This window comes from Anopheles darlingi, chromosome 2, assembly GCF_943734745.1.
Source record: "Anopheles darlingi chromosome 2, idAnoDarlMG_H_01, whole genome shotgun sequence".
Lineage (NCBI taxonomy): Eukaryota > Metazoa > Arthropoda > Insecta > Diptera > Culicidae > Anopheles > Anopheles darlingi.
Genome location: NC_064874.1, coordinates 76,752,539 through 76,771,056, shown reverse-complemented (window position 1 = coordinate 76,771,056; position 18,518 = coordinate 76,752,539). Strand labels below are relative to the sequence as shown.

General features: G+C 50.2%; 3 protein-coding genes across 5 annotated transcripts in view; 1 reads left to right on the top strand and 2 right to left on the bottom strand.

The window, feature by feature from the left end:
* Nucleotides 1-5,202, bottom strand: part of LOC125959537 (angiotensin-converting enzyme-like) — an 8,442-nt gene extending 3,240 nt beyond the window's left edge. The window contains exons 1-8 of the mRNA XM_049692362.1: nt 4,800-5,202; nt 4,360-4,723; nt 4,056-4,276; nt 3,845-3,987; nt 3,070-3,777; nt 2,827-2,999; nt 2,723-2,762; nt 420-678 (exon numbers count right to left, since the gene is read on the bottom strand). Coding sequence (XP_049548319.1) covers nt 420-678; nt 2,723-2,762; nt 2,827-2,999; nt 3,070-3,777; nt 3,845-3,987; nt 4,056-4,276; nt 4,360-4,723; nt 4,800-5,072 — 2,181 coding nt within the window. The 5' untranslated portion in view covers nt 5,073-5,202. The remainder of the gene's footprint in view (nt 1-419; nt 679-2,722; nt 2,763-2,826; nt 3,000-3,069; nt 3,778-3,844; nt 3,988-4,055; nt 4,277-4,359; nt 4,724-4,799) is intronic.
* A 241-nt stretch (nt 5,203-5,443) lies between these two features.
* Nucleotides 5,444-11,416, bottom strand: LOC125959120 (centrosomal protein of 104 kDa). 2 transcript variants are annotated; one of them, XM_049691917.1, is made up of 11 exons: nt 10,715-11,416; nt 10,472-10,639; nt 9,278-9,730; nt 8,537-9,200; nt 8,090-8,470; nt 7,536-8,019; nt 7,311-7,457; nt 6,844-7,250; nt 6,610-6,752; nt 6,445-6,546; nt 5,444-6,384 (listed from the first exon to the last, which is right to left on the bottom strand). In XM_049691917.1, the coding sequence occupies exons 1-11, from the start codon at nt 10,752-10,754 to the stop codon at nt 6,248-6,250; spliced, it is 3,126 nt and encodes a 1,041-aa protein (XP_049547874.1). In that variant the 5' UTR covers nt 10,755-11,416; the 3' UTR covers nt 5,444-6,247. The 2 variants fall into 2 exon arrangements, with proteins under 2 accessions (XP_049547874.1, XP_049547873.1); XM_049691916.1 differs by having other exon boundaries at nt 6,844-7,457.
* Nucleotides 11,417-12,639: 1,223 nt separating this feature from the next.
* Nucleotides 12,640-18,518, top strand: part of LOC125959116 (signal-induced proliferation-associated 1-like protein 1) — a 72,288-nt gene continuing 66,409 nt past the window's right edge. For both annotated transcript variants that reach the window (XM_049691908.1, XM_049691907.1), the window contains exons 1-2: nt 12,640-12,744; nt 13,488-14,144. The gene's annotated coding sequence lies outside the window, so the exon portion shown is untranslated. The remainder of the gene's footprint in view (nt 12,745-13,487; nt 14,145-18,518) is intronic.

Genomic DNA, 18,518 nt, shown 5'->3' with positions numbered 1-18,518 from the left:
AGTGATGCGAATGTGGCGTGTCCCCGTGAAATGACTTGTCGTTTACTGGTCGGTTGGATTGTGTTTTGTGGCTTTCAGCTGGCGACGATAGCTGGTTAGGCAATAACCAGCTCTAACCGGTAAAAACGCAAAACATAATCAAACACAAACAATGTCACCGAACGAGGGAGAACGTGGTGACCAATCAGCCCCCCTCCTCGCACAACACCCTCTCAACACAACAGTAGCGCTATGGTAGCGGATGGTCGCAAGGGTTGTGCTTGACTCATGGCTACCAAGAGCATGCCAGCTCGCTAATGACCTGCATACAACCTACTACCACCCTCCGCGATTTTCTACAAACCACAAAAATCCCACCAGACACACACAAACACACAACGTAAACAACACGATCGATGATCGAAAGCACACTATCGCACCTTGAAAAAGTTGGCATTACGCGAGGCGGCATCGTTCCGCTGCTTCAGCGTTTCCTCGCTAATGTTGGACTCGTAAGCCCATGAAAGCTCGGTGGCGTTGTTGTTGCGAGTCAGAATCTCCGTCTCGAGCTCGGCCAGATAGCGCTGGGCGTCCAATTCGCTGCGTTCTAGCTCGGGGTCGCTAGCACGGACGGTTGCCACCACTAGCACCAGCAGCGCTAGCACCCAATTAGTTCTGCTACATTCCACTAACGCCATTCTGCACGATCACCGTGATCGCGTACGGTCCGGTTCGGGTTACGTTCCGGCGACAACTGAACTGTCCGTAACCGGCGAAAGCTTTCTTATAGCCCCCCACTGGACGGGCGCGATGAGTATGCTGGTCGTGTAGCGCGTGTTGTGGTAGTAAGGAGGAGAAGACCGGGAACCGGGAATTAAGAAGCAGAACCGGGACTCGCATGATCTCGCGGATCGGACAACTTGATCGGCTTAATTTGTGTTTGCAGTAATGCTTCAGCTCAGCAAGGGCAACGCTCTCTTGATGATGGGTAAGACGAGTTCGATCCGGATGGTGAATCGATGAAGTGTCTCCAATGAAAGTTCGATTGGCGTTAGGAAGTTGCGAATTGTGCGGTTGTATAATTATATTTTTGTTTTAAGTACTGTCACGAAGAGTTTCGTTCGAACTAGTACACCTACGGTTTTTAATTATCGGCTTTAAACACAGCCATCTTTTCCATTTACTCGCAGCTCCAAATCTCTGTAAACCAAATATTATTTCATGAACATACATTTCACCAAGTTAGTAAAAGGTTAGAGAGGAAAACGAAACCTTCATCTTTTACCAATTAAAGTAAAACCAACTTGAAACCAACTTTCTTTTTTAAAAATAAATCCAAAGTCAGGGCCAACATCCAAATCTGATCAAAGGATTAGCATCATAAAAGGAAACACAGTACACAGCGATTTGTTGCATACAGCTGATGCCAAGAACACGACCACAGGGTGTTGGGCGAAAGGAAGAAATCATAAGTGCTCTTCAATACCGGTTACCGGCGTTTGGAACATCATGGACCATAACAGCAACCTGGGGCGAGACACCGTCACCGAAACGGGAAAAACGGGTTCAACGAAAGTGAAGTAAAAACGAACGAAAATGGCTCAATCCCGCACTTAACACTTCAGGAGAAGGTAGATGTATCGAAACGAGCTACCAAATGAACCCCCAGGGGAGCAATTTGCATTTTTGGTTTAAACAGTTTAATCATTTCTGTCACGGAAATCCGACGAAAGCTTGCATAAAATATCAGTACCTTTAAAAACCTGGATTGCTCTGCAACGGCATCGTCACGGATCATGAGCGTGTCGTCGGTAATGTTTGTCTCGTAGGCCCACGATAGCAGCGTGGTGTTGTAGTTTAGCTGCAGAATATCCGACTCCAATTCATCGACGAAGGTACGGGCTGCCACTTCGCTTGCCTGGTTTACGGCCTCATCAGCCGTACTGGTTGGTATCGCAAGGGCACCGATACTGCGTACGCCAATTAGCACCAGCACCAATGTCACCCTCCGAACAATATTCGCCATTACCACGACGGTAACTGCGTAACACCGAAAACGGAACCGATAGCTCACTCCGAGTATACGATTGATTGATCAGAGTCGGAAGTACACTGCGGTCTGTGAACGGTCGATACGGTCGTATTTATAGCGAGATCGCGCTGGACCGCTGATTGATGATCGCTGAACTTGTGATGTGCTGAAAGATATTTTGTCACGAGATCACCAGACCAACCTCGCACCCCATTGAATACGTTCGCATCATACGCGCTAAATTTGCTATGTCAATGTGCAATAGACATACGTATGCTGGAGTGTTGCATGGTTTTCAGTAACTAAATACGGAATGATGCACAAAGAGAAAAGCGTAAGGATGCACCAGTAAACCCAAACCTATTAACCACAAGTTCAAGGTTAGGTTGCAATGACGCAAATCGAACTGTCTCCAGGAAACCAGTTTATGTCGCCAAACGAACTATTACTTAAAGGGGATCTTCTTCCACAGGTTCACGGATTGTGTAGATTGCAGTGGGTTTATCTCGGCAAGTTTCGATGCTTTGCTTACAATACTTTCCTTTTTAATGCTGCGTAATATCCGTTTCATATCGAATCATTTATATGTTTTGCTCTTTATTCTAATTAGTTTCTGGTCACACGAGATACAAATTAAAAAATATAACAGAAAACAAGTAAAACAAAAAGAGTGTCTAGTTTTGGTCCATGATTTCTCATTTCAGTTGTCACTCTGATCCCTTCAAGAAGTCAATGTTGTTCGATACACATTCTGCAATTGAAAAAAAGAATCCATTGAAGCACCAAGCTCATCGATTCTAGCGAAAAGCACTTACTGTTGGTAGGTGTCCAGCCAATGTGCGCTCCATTTCGTTCATTCGCTGCCTGCAGCCAAACGTAGAGCGGTTGGAAATATTCCAAAAAGGCATCCGCACTCATCTTGCGCTCTCCGGTCAGAACTTCCATCGCATCGGGCCAAGGCTTCGAAGCTCCCAACGAAAGCATCTCCCTACGGACGACAAACGACATGATAAAATACTTCTCCTCGAAACATGCAGCTGTTATGTTGCTCTACGTACTTGAGTTTGTTGCCGGCAGCAGCACTCTGGTAGATGTCGCAATTGTTAAGCGTTTTTTCGGGATCACCCTTTACATACTCGCCAGCCAAGGCACATGCTGCACGGTGGAACTGAAATTGAATGACGTACGAAACAAAGTACCGCAGATACTCCACATCGGCCGACACGTGATACTTGGCTGGAGCATCTAGATCTGCCTCCGAACGAACCACCGGTGGTTCAACGCCGGAGTACTTGGAACGCATCTCCCAGAACTTGCAGTTGTACTCTTCCGGCTTGATCTCTCCACGGAAAACACCCCAACGGTATTTGTCTAGTGTGTACGCGAACGGAAGGAAAACTAGCTTCGTGACTCCGGCCCTATAGAACTGGTTGATCTTGACATGCTCGTCCTCCACGTAGTCGTTCAGCAGACCAATCCGGCGTAAATGTTTCGGAGTGGACACGGAAAGTGATAGCACATCACCGACCGCCTCATGGAAGCCAGGGTTCGCACCACGCCGATACTCGATGGGTTGATGCTGGTACTGCAAGTAATACTGGATGTGACCGAGCTCATGGTGCACCACGAAAAACTCGCGCATATTCACGCGAGTGCACTGCTTAATGCGGACATCATCGGTGGCGAAGAACTCCCATGCGCTAGCATGACAAACCAGCTCCCGCCCATCGGTCGGTTTCTCGAGGATACTCTTCTCCCAAAATGATCTACAATAAAAGGGTTTAAGAACAATTGATTAATCCGTTAATCATCCGTAACACTATCCATTCTTACTGTGGTAGCCTCGTCATGTTGAGCGAGACGAAGAAATCGTCTCCCATTTCGAACATTCGTCGAGCAGTGTATCCTTGGCGCACCATTTCATCGGTAACATCGAGCAGCTTCTTTTCCGGGAAGGGAGTCGTAAAGTCAGCAATCTAGCGCAAAAGATGAGATAGATTTCAGTACGAGTATCGCGAAACGAAGCGAGCTCCCAAATACTAACATTGTCCCACGTTTGAGCCCATAGGTTGCCGAGCAAATGCATCGGTATGGGTCCAGTAGGTGAAACGACTTTATCGCCATACTTCTGGCGCAACCTGTACCGCACGTAGGCATGCAGCTGCTCGTACAGGGGTCTGATTTGATTGATAACATCATCGACCTGCTGCTCGAACGTACTATCATCGTACTCCTTCAACCAGGTCTCGGCGGCAGATGGGAATCCTATCGGTTACATACACATCGGGGAACACGCGTTACATAATTCCATAGGAATGCCGGTTACCAATTCTTCCTCACTAACTTACCGTTCAATCGAGCCGCTTCGTTTTTCAAATCGACATACTTCTGAAAGTCGGCCCGCGTCGGAGCACCCGTTGCGTTGTGCCATTGTACCCAGTAGTACTTCAATTCGGCCGCATCCCGATGATTGGCGAAAATCTCTGTCAGCTCGGGATCAAGCGTAAGCCCGCACTTGCTCTCATCGCCGTACGCACAGATCTTTGCCTTCGCATAATTCGATTCCATGTTAGCGATCGCAGCGAGCAGCTCACTAAACTTATCATCGGGCAGCGCGGCGTCATCGAGCATTGAAAGTTTCTTGATGCGTCGCTTCAGATCATCATCTTGTAACCGATCGAGCGAATACTGGCGTACGGTGCGAGCAGTTTTCTGCAATTGGGTGCCATTTGCTTTAGATCGAGGCGTACAAAATGGCCCCGCTGACCCAGGGTGGTATGAGTGTTACCTGTGCTACTTCGGCGAAGGAGCTGGCCGCTTGGTTTTGCTTCTGCAAATTCAGCTCGGTCAAGTTGGAAGCGTAGGCCCAGGCTGCGTGTGTTCGGTCGGCTTTCGCTTTTTGGTACAGCTTCTCGAGCGCGACGAGTCCCTGTCGAACCTCTTCATCATAATCCGCAGACGAGCCGGCGGATTCAGCGGAACGGCGATGCACGGGACCTGCGCAGACGGATAGAATGACTGCGAAGAAGAAGCAGATGCCTCTTACACTGTACACGTTCATGGTTCTTTTGCTTTTCAAACAGTTAAACTGAAAAAAATATCGTTCTAGTGCCACATTGAAAAAAAGGGAACTGATGCTTCGACGCCACAATCTTGTAGAGTTGCTTCGGAACGATCGTCACACTGCTAATAACCGACACCGACTGCTTATCTGCTCGTGCGATCATCCGTTTTATTCTCGCTCCGACCACTGCGGGTTCTCGCCCCCTTGTCGCTTGACCTGGCGATCTCGCCAGCGTGAGTGACGAGATAAAGGATGCAGGAACAAGGAACGGCCGCCGTTTCGGATTCCAAACCCAAACTGTATATCCCTAACAACACTCCTCCTCCTAGATGTATTGCACTGGAATGTGTTACTTTATTGATGAGAATTTGGTTTTCGCTTTTGAAAGGACGGGAAATTAGTTTACTTGATTCCGAATAATTTCGAGATGGACATTGCTACCCGCTTCTGCAGCGCACTTCGCTCCCCCGCGAGCCGTTAACGCTCGGCGAGAGCATGAGCGGGCGCGAGATTGTTTGAGTGATTGATTAGTTGAACTGCTCAGAGAACTTGGCTTGGTTTGATTTGCTCTGCTTAAAAAATCTAAACAACAAAATGTAAACTACCCATTAAAAGTTAGATCGCAAATGGCCGATTAGTTCATCGGTTACGGCGAGCGGGTTTGATCGGTTCCCGATCAGCATCATAAGGTGGCAAAGCGGTAGCGTGCCATGCCATCACTCGCCCTGGGGGTTATCGTTGGCGTTCCTCAACGCATCTTCTAGCAGCAAACCACTTTCTCTAGATCGTATATTCAGTTCTAGCCCGTCGCAAAGCCCACACTACCGACGTCGACGAGTCTGGCAATTCCGAGAAGTCTTCTAAGTTGCAGCTGTTTGGAAATGGTGGAGCCCTGTGCTATTTTGAAACACGGTTCACGCGCCTACTGCGATGTGAAGCAATCGGGTGTTTCGTGATTAAAAACTGGAATCGAACGTGTCCTTTCCAGCACCAGATCTTACGTTATGTCCTGCTTTTATAGCGTCACTGAACGACTCCAAGTTGATTTTCAAGTAAAAAAAAGCCAACCATCGAGCGCTTGCATTGAATGTCTACCTAAAACAGCGTGTGCTTGAATGGATTCGAAATGTGGGAAAACTGTTGGAGGAATTATCCAAAACGGCTGCCAATCATCACTGTGGGACCACTCGACGCCTGGTATTACCGAGACATCCGGCACGGCTAAGCAAGTGTCTCTTCCAGCCACCATCCAGTGGAAGCAGCACATCATCATGACAGAGCGGACATCGTGCAGCTCCGGTTGTGAGTTCTGTGAACAAGCGGGTGTGATCAGTGAGTTTGCATCAACCATTGAGCAACATTAACATACCCCGGCAAAAATCTTCCATAAGATGGCACTCGTAGAGGTCCTTGTGAACGGATTCGGTGCACCTTTCACATGTCAAATAGCTCATCTTGGCTTCACACTCATCTGCAAGGAAGTACTATTCATTACGCGACCGCTAGTTTGATAGTCTAACTCCATGATACTTACTAACGAGATGTCCGGTGAGAGCGGCCACTTCCAGTATTTGGCTACACTGTGGACACTTGGTTAGCACCGGGCACGCCTTCCAGTAGTGCTTATCAAGCTGCGACGGATCACCGTGACAAATCCAATCACAAAACGGGCATCGGCTAGGAGGAATAGGGAAGCGAGTACGACGGAGAAGCGTTACTTGCAAGCTGTCTAGTGGTACCTAATCTAGCCCCTCGTGCAATCGCTTACATTTCACTTTCAATCCCATCGAATGAATCCGAATTGGAGCTCTTGCGAGATCCAGCACCATTTTCGGTGCCCGAGCCGGGCAGAAAGCCAATCGTGCTATCATACATGTTGGTCTTATGCTGCGTCAACTTCTGGCGAGCAACAGTAGCAACACTGGTGGCGGTCTTTCCATTGCATTGCAGTCTACCGTTGCCCGTACCCGTATCCAATTTGTCGTAGTACGTGGACCCATTGCTGTCTCGGTTGTTGCTGGCGGTATCATCACATCCACCACTAGAGCCGGCACCCAGTCCGGCACCGGCAACCGTCGTCCAATGGCCATGATGCCCGATGGCGTGACCGCTTTTGCTCTTGATGATACCGGCCGTCGTCGCGTCCAACCGGCGTACCGGGCTCGAATGAGTATCCTGCAATTTCATGGAACTGAAACTAGACTGCACACCGGTCTGGCCGTCGGAGAAACTGACAATCGTACGCCCATCGTAGCGTTGGTTCTTGTTCCGGATCTCCACCGGAGGCGAGCTCTTTGAGCTTCCCGACATAGGCGGCGAGCAGATGCCGGCAAACGAGGTCGGTCCGTAGAACTGTTTGTTTTCCAACATTTCCTTTTTGCGCTGCAATGGCAAGGTAACAACATATTAAGTGAACACATCATCATGCTGCAGCGCTTCTCCATCAGCCCCTGCACCGACCTGCAAATCAATCTTATCGAACTCGGAAAACAGCTGCCGGTAGAGGAGGTTCCGCCTCGTAATATCATCATCCGGAGGAAGCTGTTTGCGCACCAACCGTGGATTCACCTTGTACACCAGCAGCAACACCCTTTCGGCCACCTTACGCACCGATTCCGCGGGATGATGTATACCGGAGCAACCGGCTTCGGAGAGGGTGCGGCAGGCGAGCCCACTCTGTTTGTCGTTCGAGATGCCTTGGCTTAGGACTAGCTGCTCGAGCATCTGCATGCGGCTCAGCGCCAATCGCGGATGTGTACCATTACCAACCGGACGCGATAGGGCCGGGGCAATCAGATGCTGTTCCCGTACCTCCGGACAGGCCGCAATACTGAGGATCGTATGCTGCGCGAGCGTATGGACGCGGGCCGACGGGTCACCACTCTTGGAGAGCAGCTCCGGTAGCAACCGATCCACCGATCGGGCCACCTCACTTCCGATAACACTGTCAGTGAATGGCGGAAAAGCGGGTGTTAGATCAGGGTGCATTCCGGAGGCCCTGCAGACGGTCTTACCGATTGGGAACGAACTCCATGAAGAGACTTCGCACCGTTTCCGTGGCCTGGCTGAAGGTAGAAAACACGGCATCGCGTACACCGCGATGGAGCAGCAGAGTCGCACCGCGACATATCTTATTCGGGCCCGCCTGCGCTGCCTGCAGCTGAGGTTCCGGTTCAATCTCCTGCTTCAGAATGCCCCGCAATCGTATCAGCCCTTCCTCGCGATCGGTAAACTGTCGCGAGTAGATCAGCTCGACCAGCTCCATGCCGAAGATCAGTATCGGCAGCGCTGCCTGCCGCCGTTCGCGATCGTTCAGCTTGCAGCGGATTTTACCACCATCCTGCTCGATCATGGCCGTACCCTGGCACTCGCGCAGAAAGTCATTCGAGTGGGTCCTGCAAAATAGCAAAAACTTTGAGAGAAAGTTTCCAATGGAATAGGGCCGGACAGGACCAACTTACCCTAGTGTTGGAATCGCACGCTCATCGTAATCCTCGTAGCTGTTGCGGGGTGTGCTTCGGTTACGTCTCCGCAAGGAACCAGTGTTCGTGGGCGAACGCATCGGGCTGCGCCCTTTGTGGCTTAGCAGTGGCGAATTCTGTACTCCATCCTCCGGACGCCCCAAACTCGCCTGAGAGTTCCTTCCTTCCGGCTTCACCGTACTGCTGCTCGCACTGGAAGCCGATGCCGTGGTCGTCGCCGTCGCCGTGCTGGCGGATGAGTCGGTTGCATCGCTCACTGTCTGCGGTTTCGTGGAGCTCTCCTGCACGTTGGCTTGAGTGTGCAGGTGGTGGGCGTGCGGAAGTTTAACATCGCTGGACAGCGCACTGGCCACATCCTGCAAGCTGGGCGGTGAAGGCAACGTCGGTTTAGAAGCGTACAGCTCCGAACAGGAATCATTACTCGTGATGCTCTTGTCGCTCTGCAGCAGCAGCTCAACGCGCAGCTGATCGAACACGGCCTTACGATACATTTCGATCTGCTCCTTGCGCAACCGTGCGGTGGTAAAGTCCTCGGCCTGCACCGCCTGCCGCTTGGCGAGCGCATACCGGCCCAAACGTTCGCCCGCGGTCCGGAGTGCTCCCATGCAGAGCTTCAGCTTACGCGCGTACTCGAAGCGTTCATCTGGAAGACAATAAAAGAAGAAGGTAGAATTAATTTTTGATGCCTTCGCCTGGAGAAGCTCAAGTGAGAATGCCTACCTTGTACGGCCTGAATCTTAAGGATCTCCATCTTGCGCACCACATCGCAGATGCTCTCCTCGACGTACATGGAGTAGGAGAGATCATCGCAGGCCGACGCGAGGCTACTGTTCAGGATGTCAATGTTGGCCGGCACCGCGGTCAGCAAGCCCGTCGCATTGCTTTGTAACGAAGCGAGCTCCTCGCTCGACAACTCCTCGCCCAGTATGTTGATGGCCAGCAGTGCCACCTGGGTGTCCTTGTTGAACTGATTTGGATGGGCCGGTCCTAGCCGTAGCTTCAGATGTGAACCGATCCTTGGTGTAACGGCTACACTTTGCAGCTCGCGGGAGGTGAAGTTTGTGCTGGCATTGTCGGAAAGCGCTACGAATCCCATATACTCGAAGCTCTGGCTGGACGGAGTGCTTGGAGCACTTTTGCTGGAATAGTGTATCCATAGCTCGATGCGTTCCGCTACGAAAGAAGACAAACACACAGAGAACGATCACTATACAAATTTGGACGGATTTTTTTTACGATGGCCGATGTTTTCAATGCGGAAAAATTCAGCAAAAGAGAGGGTCTCTAGATCTCGAACTATTTCTAGAACATGTATTTACTATACGCCACGGTATTTCTAGAACGGAACGTGACTAAAACTATCATTTGCTAGTTTTGCTATCAAGAAACACTCAATGGATTCGAAGTAAAGCAAAGGAAAAAAAATCATGCTCATAGTTACGTCGGAAGGACGATCGATTATTTGCATATTCACTGTAACGAATAGACGAAAAGAAAAGAATATTGATCAGCTGCCTGTTGGGGGGAGGATGTTGCCACATCATCCTAAATTGACGCACCAAGTTTATCGATAAACGGCACCGAAGAAAAATTTAGTTCAAATCGAAAAGCTGGCCAACGGCCAAAAGCAACCGGAAATGACCGGTAAAAACGCCGTACTATCAACACACACTCACACCGACTTGCCACCGGATATAAACACTATAAAACGAGCCACGTGCCACGTGCTGCATGTTTCATGCTCTCCACAATTCACTCTTTCCCGGGCGCTCGCTTTCTCTTTCGCCGCACGTTGCGGTTTTTTTTCCGGGAAAAGCCGGAAAATCAACAGAACCCACGCTCACACATCCATAAACCCCGCGCATGGTTCCTACGGGCGAGGGGGTGCACTCGGGGAAGGAAGGAAATACTCACGGATGTAGTACTGGTGGGCCAGCACCTGTATCCGGACGATACGAGCCGGGTGGAGGAAGCGGAGGACGATTTCCTTCGGATTAACGACGCTGTCCGCGTTCGAACGCCATCCGTGGACCGTCGGGCTGTGGCTGTTCAGCTCACTGGCCGGATACTCGGAATCCTCGTCTGCCACGTTTGCGGTGATGGGCAAAAGTTTTAGTAGTCAATCGATCGTTGTTTGTGCATATTTAATAGCATTACCTGTGGCAAACACCACCTTGAAGGAAACTTTGCGAGCCATGGACGGGCGGAGTGTGGGCGAGCTCGGCTGGAACTCTCCACGCAGCAACCGTTCACATGGTTTTCTGCGGCTCCACCTTCAGCAGACAGGATAGCGCCACATTACGTAGCCTTTGACCCCGACGACTTCTCGACCAAAGGGATGTGGCTGGATGCAATTATTACTGAACGGCAGCTGTTATATAATCCTTGGCACCGGTTGGACGTTAAGATTCGGATATTTGCTCGGTAGAGATAACGGTGATGAAGTTGCTCGTTACAGTCTGGCGAACATTGACATCATCAGCATCCGCACCAGCATGGAGCAGTCACCTCTTCAGGGGGAGCACAACGTTTCACACAGAAGAAGCTCGTTTTCTTGGGGATGAGGCACTAACGAGTATGCTTAAATCCGCCTTGGTTTCAAAGGACGTAGTACTGGAAGGAAATTGACTGAACGTTTTCACAAAATGCCACTCAGGCTTACACTTCTTAATCTGGCATGCAGTACTGCGCTTGAGAATAGCAAAAAGGACAATTCTTTCCTCCCACTTCACCTACGAGTATACTTTTGTTTCACAAGATTTGAGTTGCAGATGAGATGCAGAATGCGATAAGCTGACGGCTGACAAGATAAATTAGTAATTTCGTGAAGGCGATACAGCGGCAGCTGATTTTGGTCCTGGTTTGTACAGCCGCTGCCAAAGGTCTGACTCGCTGGAAAATGGTGAAAATGCATTATAGAAAAAGGAAAAGCGATCTCACGGTCATGCGCCGTAGCAGCGAGCCTGTGAGAGCGCGTCCAGCTGTCAATTCGGATACGGGACCGTTCATTCAGCATTTTTGAATAATTTCCTAGTTCCAGGACACGCTTTTATCATGATCAAGGCGATAAGCGCTCGACCGGGAAACGGTGGTTTGCAATGGTGTTCTTTTCGTGACCGTTAATTTTTGAAATATGCGACGCCTAAAGTTAGCTAGTTTCACCAAACACACCACAACTGGCAGCACTGCAAGGGATTGAAAAAAAATACAAATTTTACATATTTTTTGGTCATAAACTAAACACAATGCACCCAGAGCACTCCCTATGTGTTTTATAACAATAAAAATCCACGTTCAAAACGCAGGCGACAAGTGTTCGATGTTTTTAATACTGCACCATGAATGGCGCCCTCACAAAATGTCACAACCTTGGTATTAGGCCCTGCTACACGGAGCGTAAATTTGCGCGTAAATTTACAAATTAATGCCAAAACGTTTACGCTTCGATATTTTTACGTGGCCAGGTTGTGGAAATTAAGATCGTTTTGTGGAAGAAACGGATTGAACACACTAGCAATCATCACTCATTATCGATGTAAACCACCAAAAGAACATATTGCCAGCCCTCCCTAGTTTTTACGTTAGGTTTCACGCTCCATGGACCTATAATCGTTTGACAGCACGTTAACGGCAAGCGTAAACTTTTTGGCATTAATTTTTACCTTAACGTTAGAGTTTACGCTCCGTGTAGCAGGGCCTTAACAATTTAAACCACGCAAGAAAATGTTTATTTGACTACACGAAACAAGCAAACCTGCTAGGCTGTTTATGACCACGCGTCGATATCTCGCATAAGCGATTCGTGGTCGATTTCAGGATAAAAACAACTTTGCCTTGCATTATTCGAAAAGCATTCAAAGCACAAAAATTTAAACTTTAATTATCCTAATTCAACATTTCATTCAGAATGCAACGAACATTTCTAAATCGATTTGGTACATTTTTGATGATTGAGCTAAACGGTATAAGCACGCCGCGCCGTGTGAAAATGTCAAAAATCGAAAGGCGGTGCTACACGGAGCGTCAACTCTAGGGTAAATTTCAAATGTACTTTTTTTTTATTTTTAATTCACGAGTCGAACGGAACGGACGCGTCGCTGTCACTCATTTTGTTTTCGGAGTTTTTTCTATTGTTTAAAGTGCGATTACGATTGTGCAGCTGTTGTTTGGTGTAATATGCTTTTAAAGTAAGTGTAAACCGTGTTTGAGAAATTCGCTGCCCGAAAAACGGCTTAGCGATCGGTCGATCGTGATTTTATTTTCTGCTTGTGCTTCGCTTGTGGCTTAACGGCTTGTGAGGAAATGTTTTTAAAACATCTGGAAACGAGAATAATCAGAGAAAAAACGTGCCCAAAGCAAACGCTGCCGGTTGCCGTTTTTTTGTGCAATTTGTGCGTCGACGCCGCGTGTGCTCCCCCCCGGCCAGCTCGATGGCATACTTGTTGCGTTTCCGGGTTCGACTTTTTGCTCGTCGTTTTGTCTCGTGATCATCCCAGCTATCGGTTTTGTGAGATTCCGGCTAATCGAAAGTGTGACCGATTGGCCGCGTCTATCGCGGCGTCTTCCCAGCTTCCGAATGGGGACGGCGGGAAACGCGGCGTCGTCGCCACCGAGAGCCTCCGCGGCCGATCGTACAAAGCTGGTTTCCTGGCGGATGAGCATGGCGGATCGGTGTGCTGGAATGTCCCCGTTTTTTTTTTTGTTGTATTTCGTCCCTCCCCGTACGCCAGTGAAAGGTGAAAGAAGAGAGCACGCGGAAAGCAAAAAAAAAAACCGAGAAGAGAAGCAACCGAACGGCCCCGTAACCGGATTGTGATCCTCACTGACCCGCGCCGCAAAAATGCGTGTGTTTTTTTGTGTTGTGTGTGTGTGTGTGTGTGTGGTTTTGTTCTATTGTTTTTAATTTATTTTTCTTCTCCCCGGTCCCTAGCTGGTACGCTGAGTTGTGAAACACGTGAGTGGTGATTCGGAGCAAACTCCTCTCGAGGACTCCTGACGGCAAATTGGATTATCCCCCACCCGGGAGTGCGAAGGAAGTGCGGGCCACCGAGTGATAGAGTTGGTCGCGGTTCCCTGGAAGTGGGTCGTCTGAGGTTAGATGTGCTATCCACGGCAGGCCTGCTAATCGGCTTATCAACCCGCAGCGCAGGCCTACCCACAGGAGGAGGTCAGCTGCAACGAGATTTCCACACCCGCCCCGCGATTTCTACGACTTTGGCTAGTGCAGTGGTTTCTGGAAGAATAATTTTGCAAATCCATTCCGTCGATCGAAGCAAACAACGTAGTGTGTTTTCGGTCGATGCGTTGCTAGTGAATGCAAAAATAGTGAAGTGAGTGAAGTGCGTGCTTTTTCCACATTTTTCATACGCATTGTGAAGGTGTTTTTGGAAGAAGAAGTAAGTGCCAGGAAGGCGGAGGCCCAACCTAACGCTTAGCTCGCAGCGACACGATCGGTGCAGCGATCGGACGCGTACCTGTGCCAAGCCGTAAACCCGCCCGCCGGCAGTAAGGCCAGCCGATCAATCTGGCTCTGTTCTGCGTTCCGGTAAAGCAACGGCTTGCCTCGGATTCTTCGGATGTTGTGAATGTAAGTACCCTTCGACCACCGGAGTAACAGCTCATTTCAATGTCGCTCACCGGGCACGTGCTCACTGCTCACTGCTTGCTGCTGCTGCTGCTGCTGCAACACCTTCATCATTCGCTATTAGCAGTCGTTGTGGTGTGGCCGGAGACGATCATAGTTATTATCCGATGGATTGGGTTTCATAGACACGACGGCCCTAGCACCATTGCTGTGTGACCCTCAAACCGGTGTGTCGGCATGTTTCACAACCTGCGTCACAACAAGCGTGTTGCTGCTGAGGCTCCTCTTCGTTTGGGGGTGGCTGGTTGTGGGGCGCACTCCCTCCCTCCATGCCTCTCTCTCTTTCTACATGGCGAATGATTGCGTCGTGAGGTCATCATCATCGTGAGGCGCAACCGATCAATGCCGGCGTGATTTTGCGCAAACAACATTCGGTGACGTAGCATAGCAACCGTTCACAGGAATTCCACCTGCCGCACTGCAGGGGGTGAGGAATCACATCATCACCCCGACACCGACGACGACGCCGCCAACGATGACGGCATTCCACCGAAGGTGTCGCCAAACTCCACACTCCGGCGTCTGTGGGAGGCATTTTGATGAGGGGCACACCGGAATCAGCATCAGCTCCCAATTCCAACACGACCATTTATCGGGTCATTTTATGTAGCAAAATTACCAAATACGAGCGTGCGCGCATGCTGACCACACCACTGGCTGGCCTGGCGGGTTGGCCAGACTGGCGACAGATGAGTAAACGTGCGAGGCAGATGTGTTTTTTGGGGTGTCGCGTGCCATGGAATGCCGCCGATCACTTCCAATATATGGAGCTTGCGCTCGGTTCGAAGCTTGTTCTTTTTAATTAAAAAGCTACACACACGTGGGGGGGGGGGGGGGGGGACCATCAATGTCCATGGTTAACGGTTACACACACGCATACGCACTCCGTCCACCTTAGGCCTAACAACGTCTTGGCCGTGTGCGCGAAACGCGCGAACCAATTTAAAAGTCCGCACAAGAAGTAGATGATGAGGGTGATCATCATCATCATCAACATCATCAGCATGCCTTAATTCGACGATTGCATGGCCGATTGGCTGACTTGACTTGTTGGTTGCCTAGAAATGGCTTCATTCGCCATCGCTGCTGCCGGACAACGAATAATAATCTGTTTTTTTTGCTGCTCACCTGGCCACAGGTGACTTGTGTCTTGGGGGTGGTGTTCGATGGTCCTCGAAATCCGTTCCGCATCGCCAACCACCCCCAGGAAGAGGTGAGTTATGATGTGTTGTAATTACTGTATCCATAGCGCGAAACATTCGCCTCTGACTTTGGTCGGCCCGGTTGTTGCGAGAGAGCGAAGGTGCGTTGTTGGGGTTGTTGAGGTCCAGCCAAAAGATGATCCATTTTCGCAACCACGCGTCGCTCTCCTCGCCGCGTAACAATCCGCCGAGGGTTCATAACGACGCATAATGCTTCAGTCAGGGGGCCTTGGTTGGTAGCGCGGAGCGCGGCCACACTATTGTCCCGGAAGTGGCGCATCGAATGGTGGTTGATGATAATAAGAATCCGCGCGGCGGTGGCTACCGAAAATGTGGCCAATATTGTGTAACAAAGGCCGCTCAACTGGCGGCCAAAGATTGGGCAGCCATGTTTTATTGTTCGACGCACCGGCATCTGTAGCTGGCTCGTTGTGATGAGCGCTTCGGTCATGGTTCGGTAGCCGAGAAGAAGAGTAAAAGTCTTTAGGGCATTACCGATTTCATAGACGAAAATCGACTCTCCCATTCTGCGGGCGGAGAAGCGAGAAGCTGGGAACCTATTCTGGGGCTAATGTAACGCCTGATTATGTAGGGATGTTAGTTGATACAATATGTACCTATTGCCCCGCCATCCCCTAGCAATTGCTTTCCATTTTTCGTAGGCTTTTCGGGGCGATGGATTGTGGAAGCTGCATGGAACTCTGCCTGGTCTGCTGTTCCCTTGGTTCTCATTTATTGAACGATGAGTTATTGAATTTCGAAGCGTGTCTAAAATGTTTGGTTGGTTCTCCAAAAAAGGGTCAATAGTGGGTGAAGGAATTCCATTTAGTAAATTAACAAATAATGCCCCCTCGAATCGAATGTTTTGCGTTCAGCTGCAGCCGCACTACTTTCACGTCGCGATGGAACTGTCCTCCTGTGGATCGACGAGAGGACGGTTCTTAATAAAGATGTAAGGCCCTGGGGGGAATGTGGAGCATAAAGCCCACCACCAGCGCACCACATCGCAATCATCATCCGTCAAAGTCAATTGATCTGTGAGCTTAAGCGACGGAGGCCCTTCGGTGTCAGGCGGGGCCGCCGCCCAGCTTCAAGGTGATCGATCCCTGTCCTCAAAGCGCACTAAAGTGCTGTTGGGTGTTCTCCCTGCGTAACGGATACTGTCACCAGCAAAGACGTGCTCAAAAGAACGCACACAATGCCGTCTCGACGACGCCACCGTCTCCGTCGTCGTCGTCGCCATCGTCGTCTATTGGTTTATAATGTAAAGGAACTTGGCACACCTCGAAAAGATGAAGGAGATTTATGTGCACGATAGTAGTGTGTCCGGTTGGTTGGTGGTCAGCAACATGAAAATCGAGGTCATTACAGTACACGCTAACGCATGGCGAGGCTCTTGGGGACAAACCAGAGTGAAGGCGCCCGCGCTGTCAACTACCGTAACGACGATAAATGCGTTCCTTCCCAGAGCGACTGCTTGGCTGGTAATTCGTCATCATTGAATTGGCAGAATGTGGTCAACCACAGAATGGTGTGTGCTTGGCGCTTTTGGCTAGCGTCTTCTAGCGCACGCTCTCGTCTGTGTGTGTGTTCCGATAAATGGAGATTAAGCGCCATCAGATTGACCTAATGCGTGTGGTCCTAGCGGTGCTCGAGACGAACGTCTTCATCAATCCGAGATAGATCGGAGGCTGGCCGTTTCGTTTGGTTAAACGCAGAATTGATGTTAATAGAACTCTTCTTTTTAGTGTCGAATCCCGGTGGAACGGATTGGAATACTCGTCACAAACGTGTCACGCAGAGTTCGCGTTGAAGATGATTTGCGAAGCACGGAAACGACGACCACGACGACGATGACGACGTCACATGTTTCGGAAGTGTCTACGACTCCGACATTCGTGCCGGAAGGCGGTTGCAATCATCTCCGTCACCCCGGAAACACCATTCAGACGAACTTTGCCGTCGAAGCGGTTCCGTCATCATCGTCATTCACCATCAACCCACTGAGCAGCGTGCTGTTTGAACGTACGCAGTAGCGCCAGCAGCAGCATTCCAATCATTTATATCGCACACCCAGCCCGTCCCCTGGCCTAGGCCTAGCACACTATGTGGTGGTTGGTTCTTGCAGCAACGGTTGCCCTCGCCGCGATAAAAGGCCGTCATAGGCAATGTCATCGCCTTCGTCTTCCGCTGGGCACCACGCCACCCATTTGAGGTCGATGGTACGGATCCGGGCGAGCACTACTCTCGAGATTCCAGCTCACGGAGCGGCTCTCCTAGCAGCGGAGAAAGTGACAAGCGAAATCTGCCTTCGGACGGTGATAAAGAGTGCAACGAAAGAAGGAAGGACGGGGGAGGGCCCAAGCACACAGACACGGAGTGGGCACTCCATCATGTCATAAAGTTGCACTCTCTCGTCTGGTACAACAATGCACGCGGCGGCGAAGGAAGTTCCGAAGATGTCATGTGTCAGCATATCTGATGGGTCAGCAGCAGCAGCAGCAGCATGCTTGGGAGCATGTCAACCGAACCGCTGGAGCTGTAGGTCACTCGAAGATGCGCACACCATGATGGGAGGAGGAGGAGAGATGAAGTGAGTCTGCTCCGTGAGATTTCGCGTCCCGGTTTATGTGCTTGACTCCGCGGCACGAAAGCAACATAATTGGTCGGCCACTGGTGTACGGCCGGAGCTTTCTGTCTCGCCGGCGCACCTAATGCATCCGCCGAGCCACCATTTTATGGACAATTAAGGCAAAAGAGGGGAGGCCCGGTTGTTATGCTGCTGCTAGTGCTGCTGCTGCGTGTCTGTCTATTCGAGCACTCTGGCCACCCCGTTGCATATGAGCGTGTGTAAGCGTGTGTGTGTATATGCTGGCCTGATTATATGTTGGTTTGATAGTTGATAATCGTAGCAGCATCAATGACGCCGTTGCCATCGTAGCTCGCGTCTCCTTCCTATCGGTCCGGACGGACACGAAATGTGTGCCATCATCGTCATCGCGGCGAGGCTTATCGGTGTCGAAAAGAGTGAAAACAGAGGCGCGTTTGCGCTAAGGGGACCAGGCAGGACACGGCGCTAGGCAATGGCTGGTGGCGGAGTGAAATTCCTCGCTCG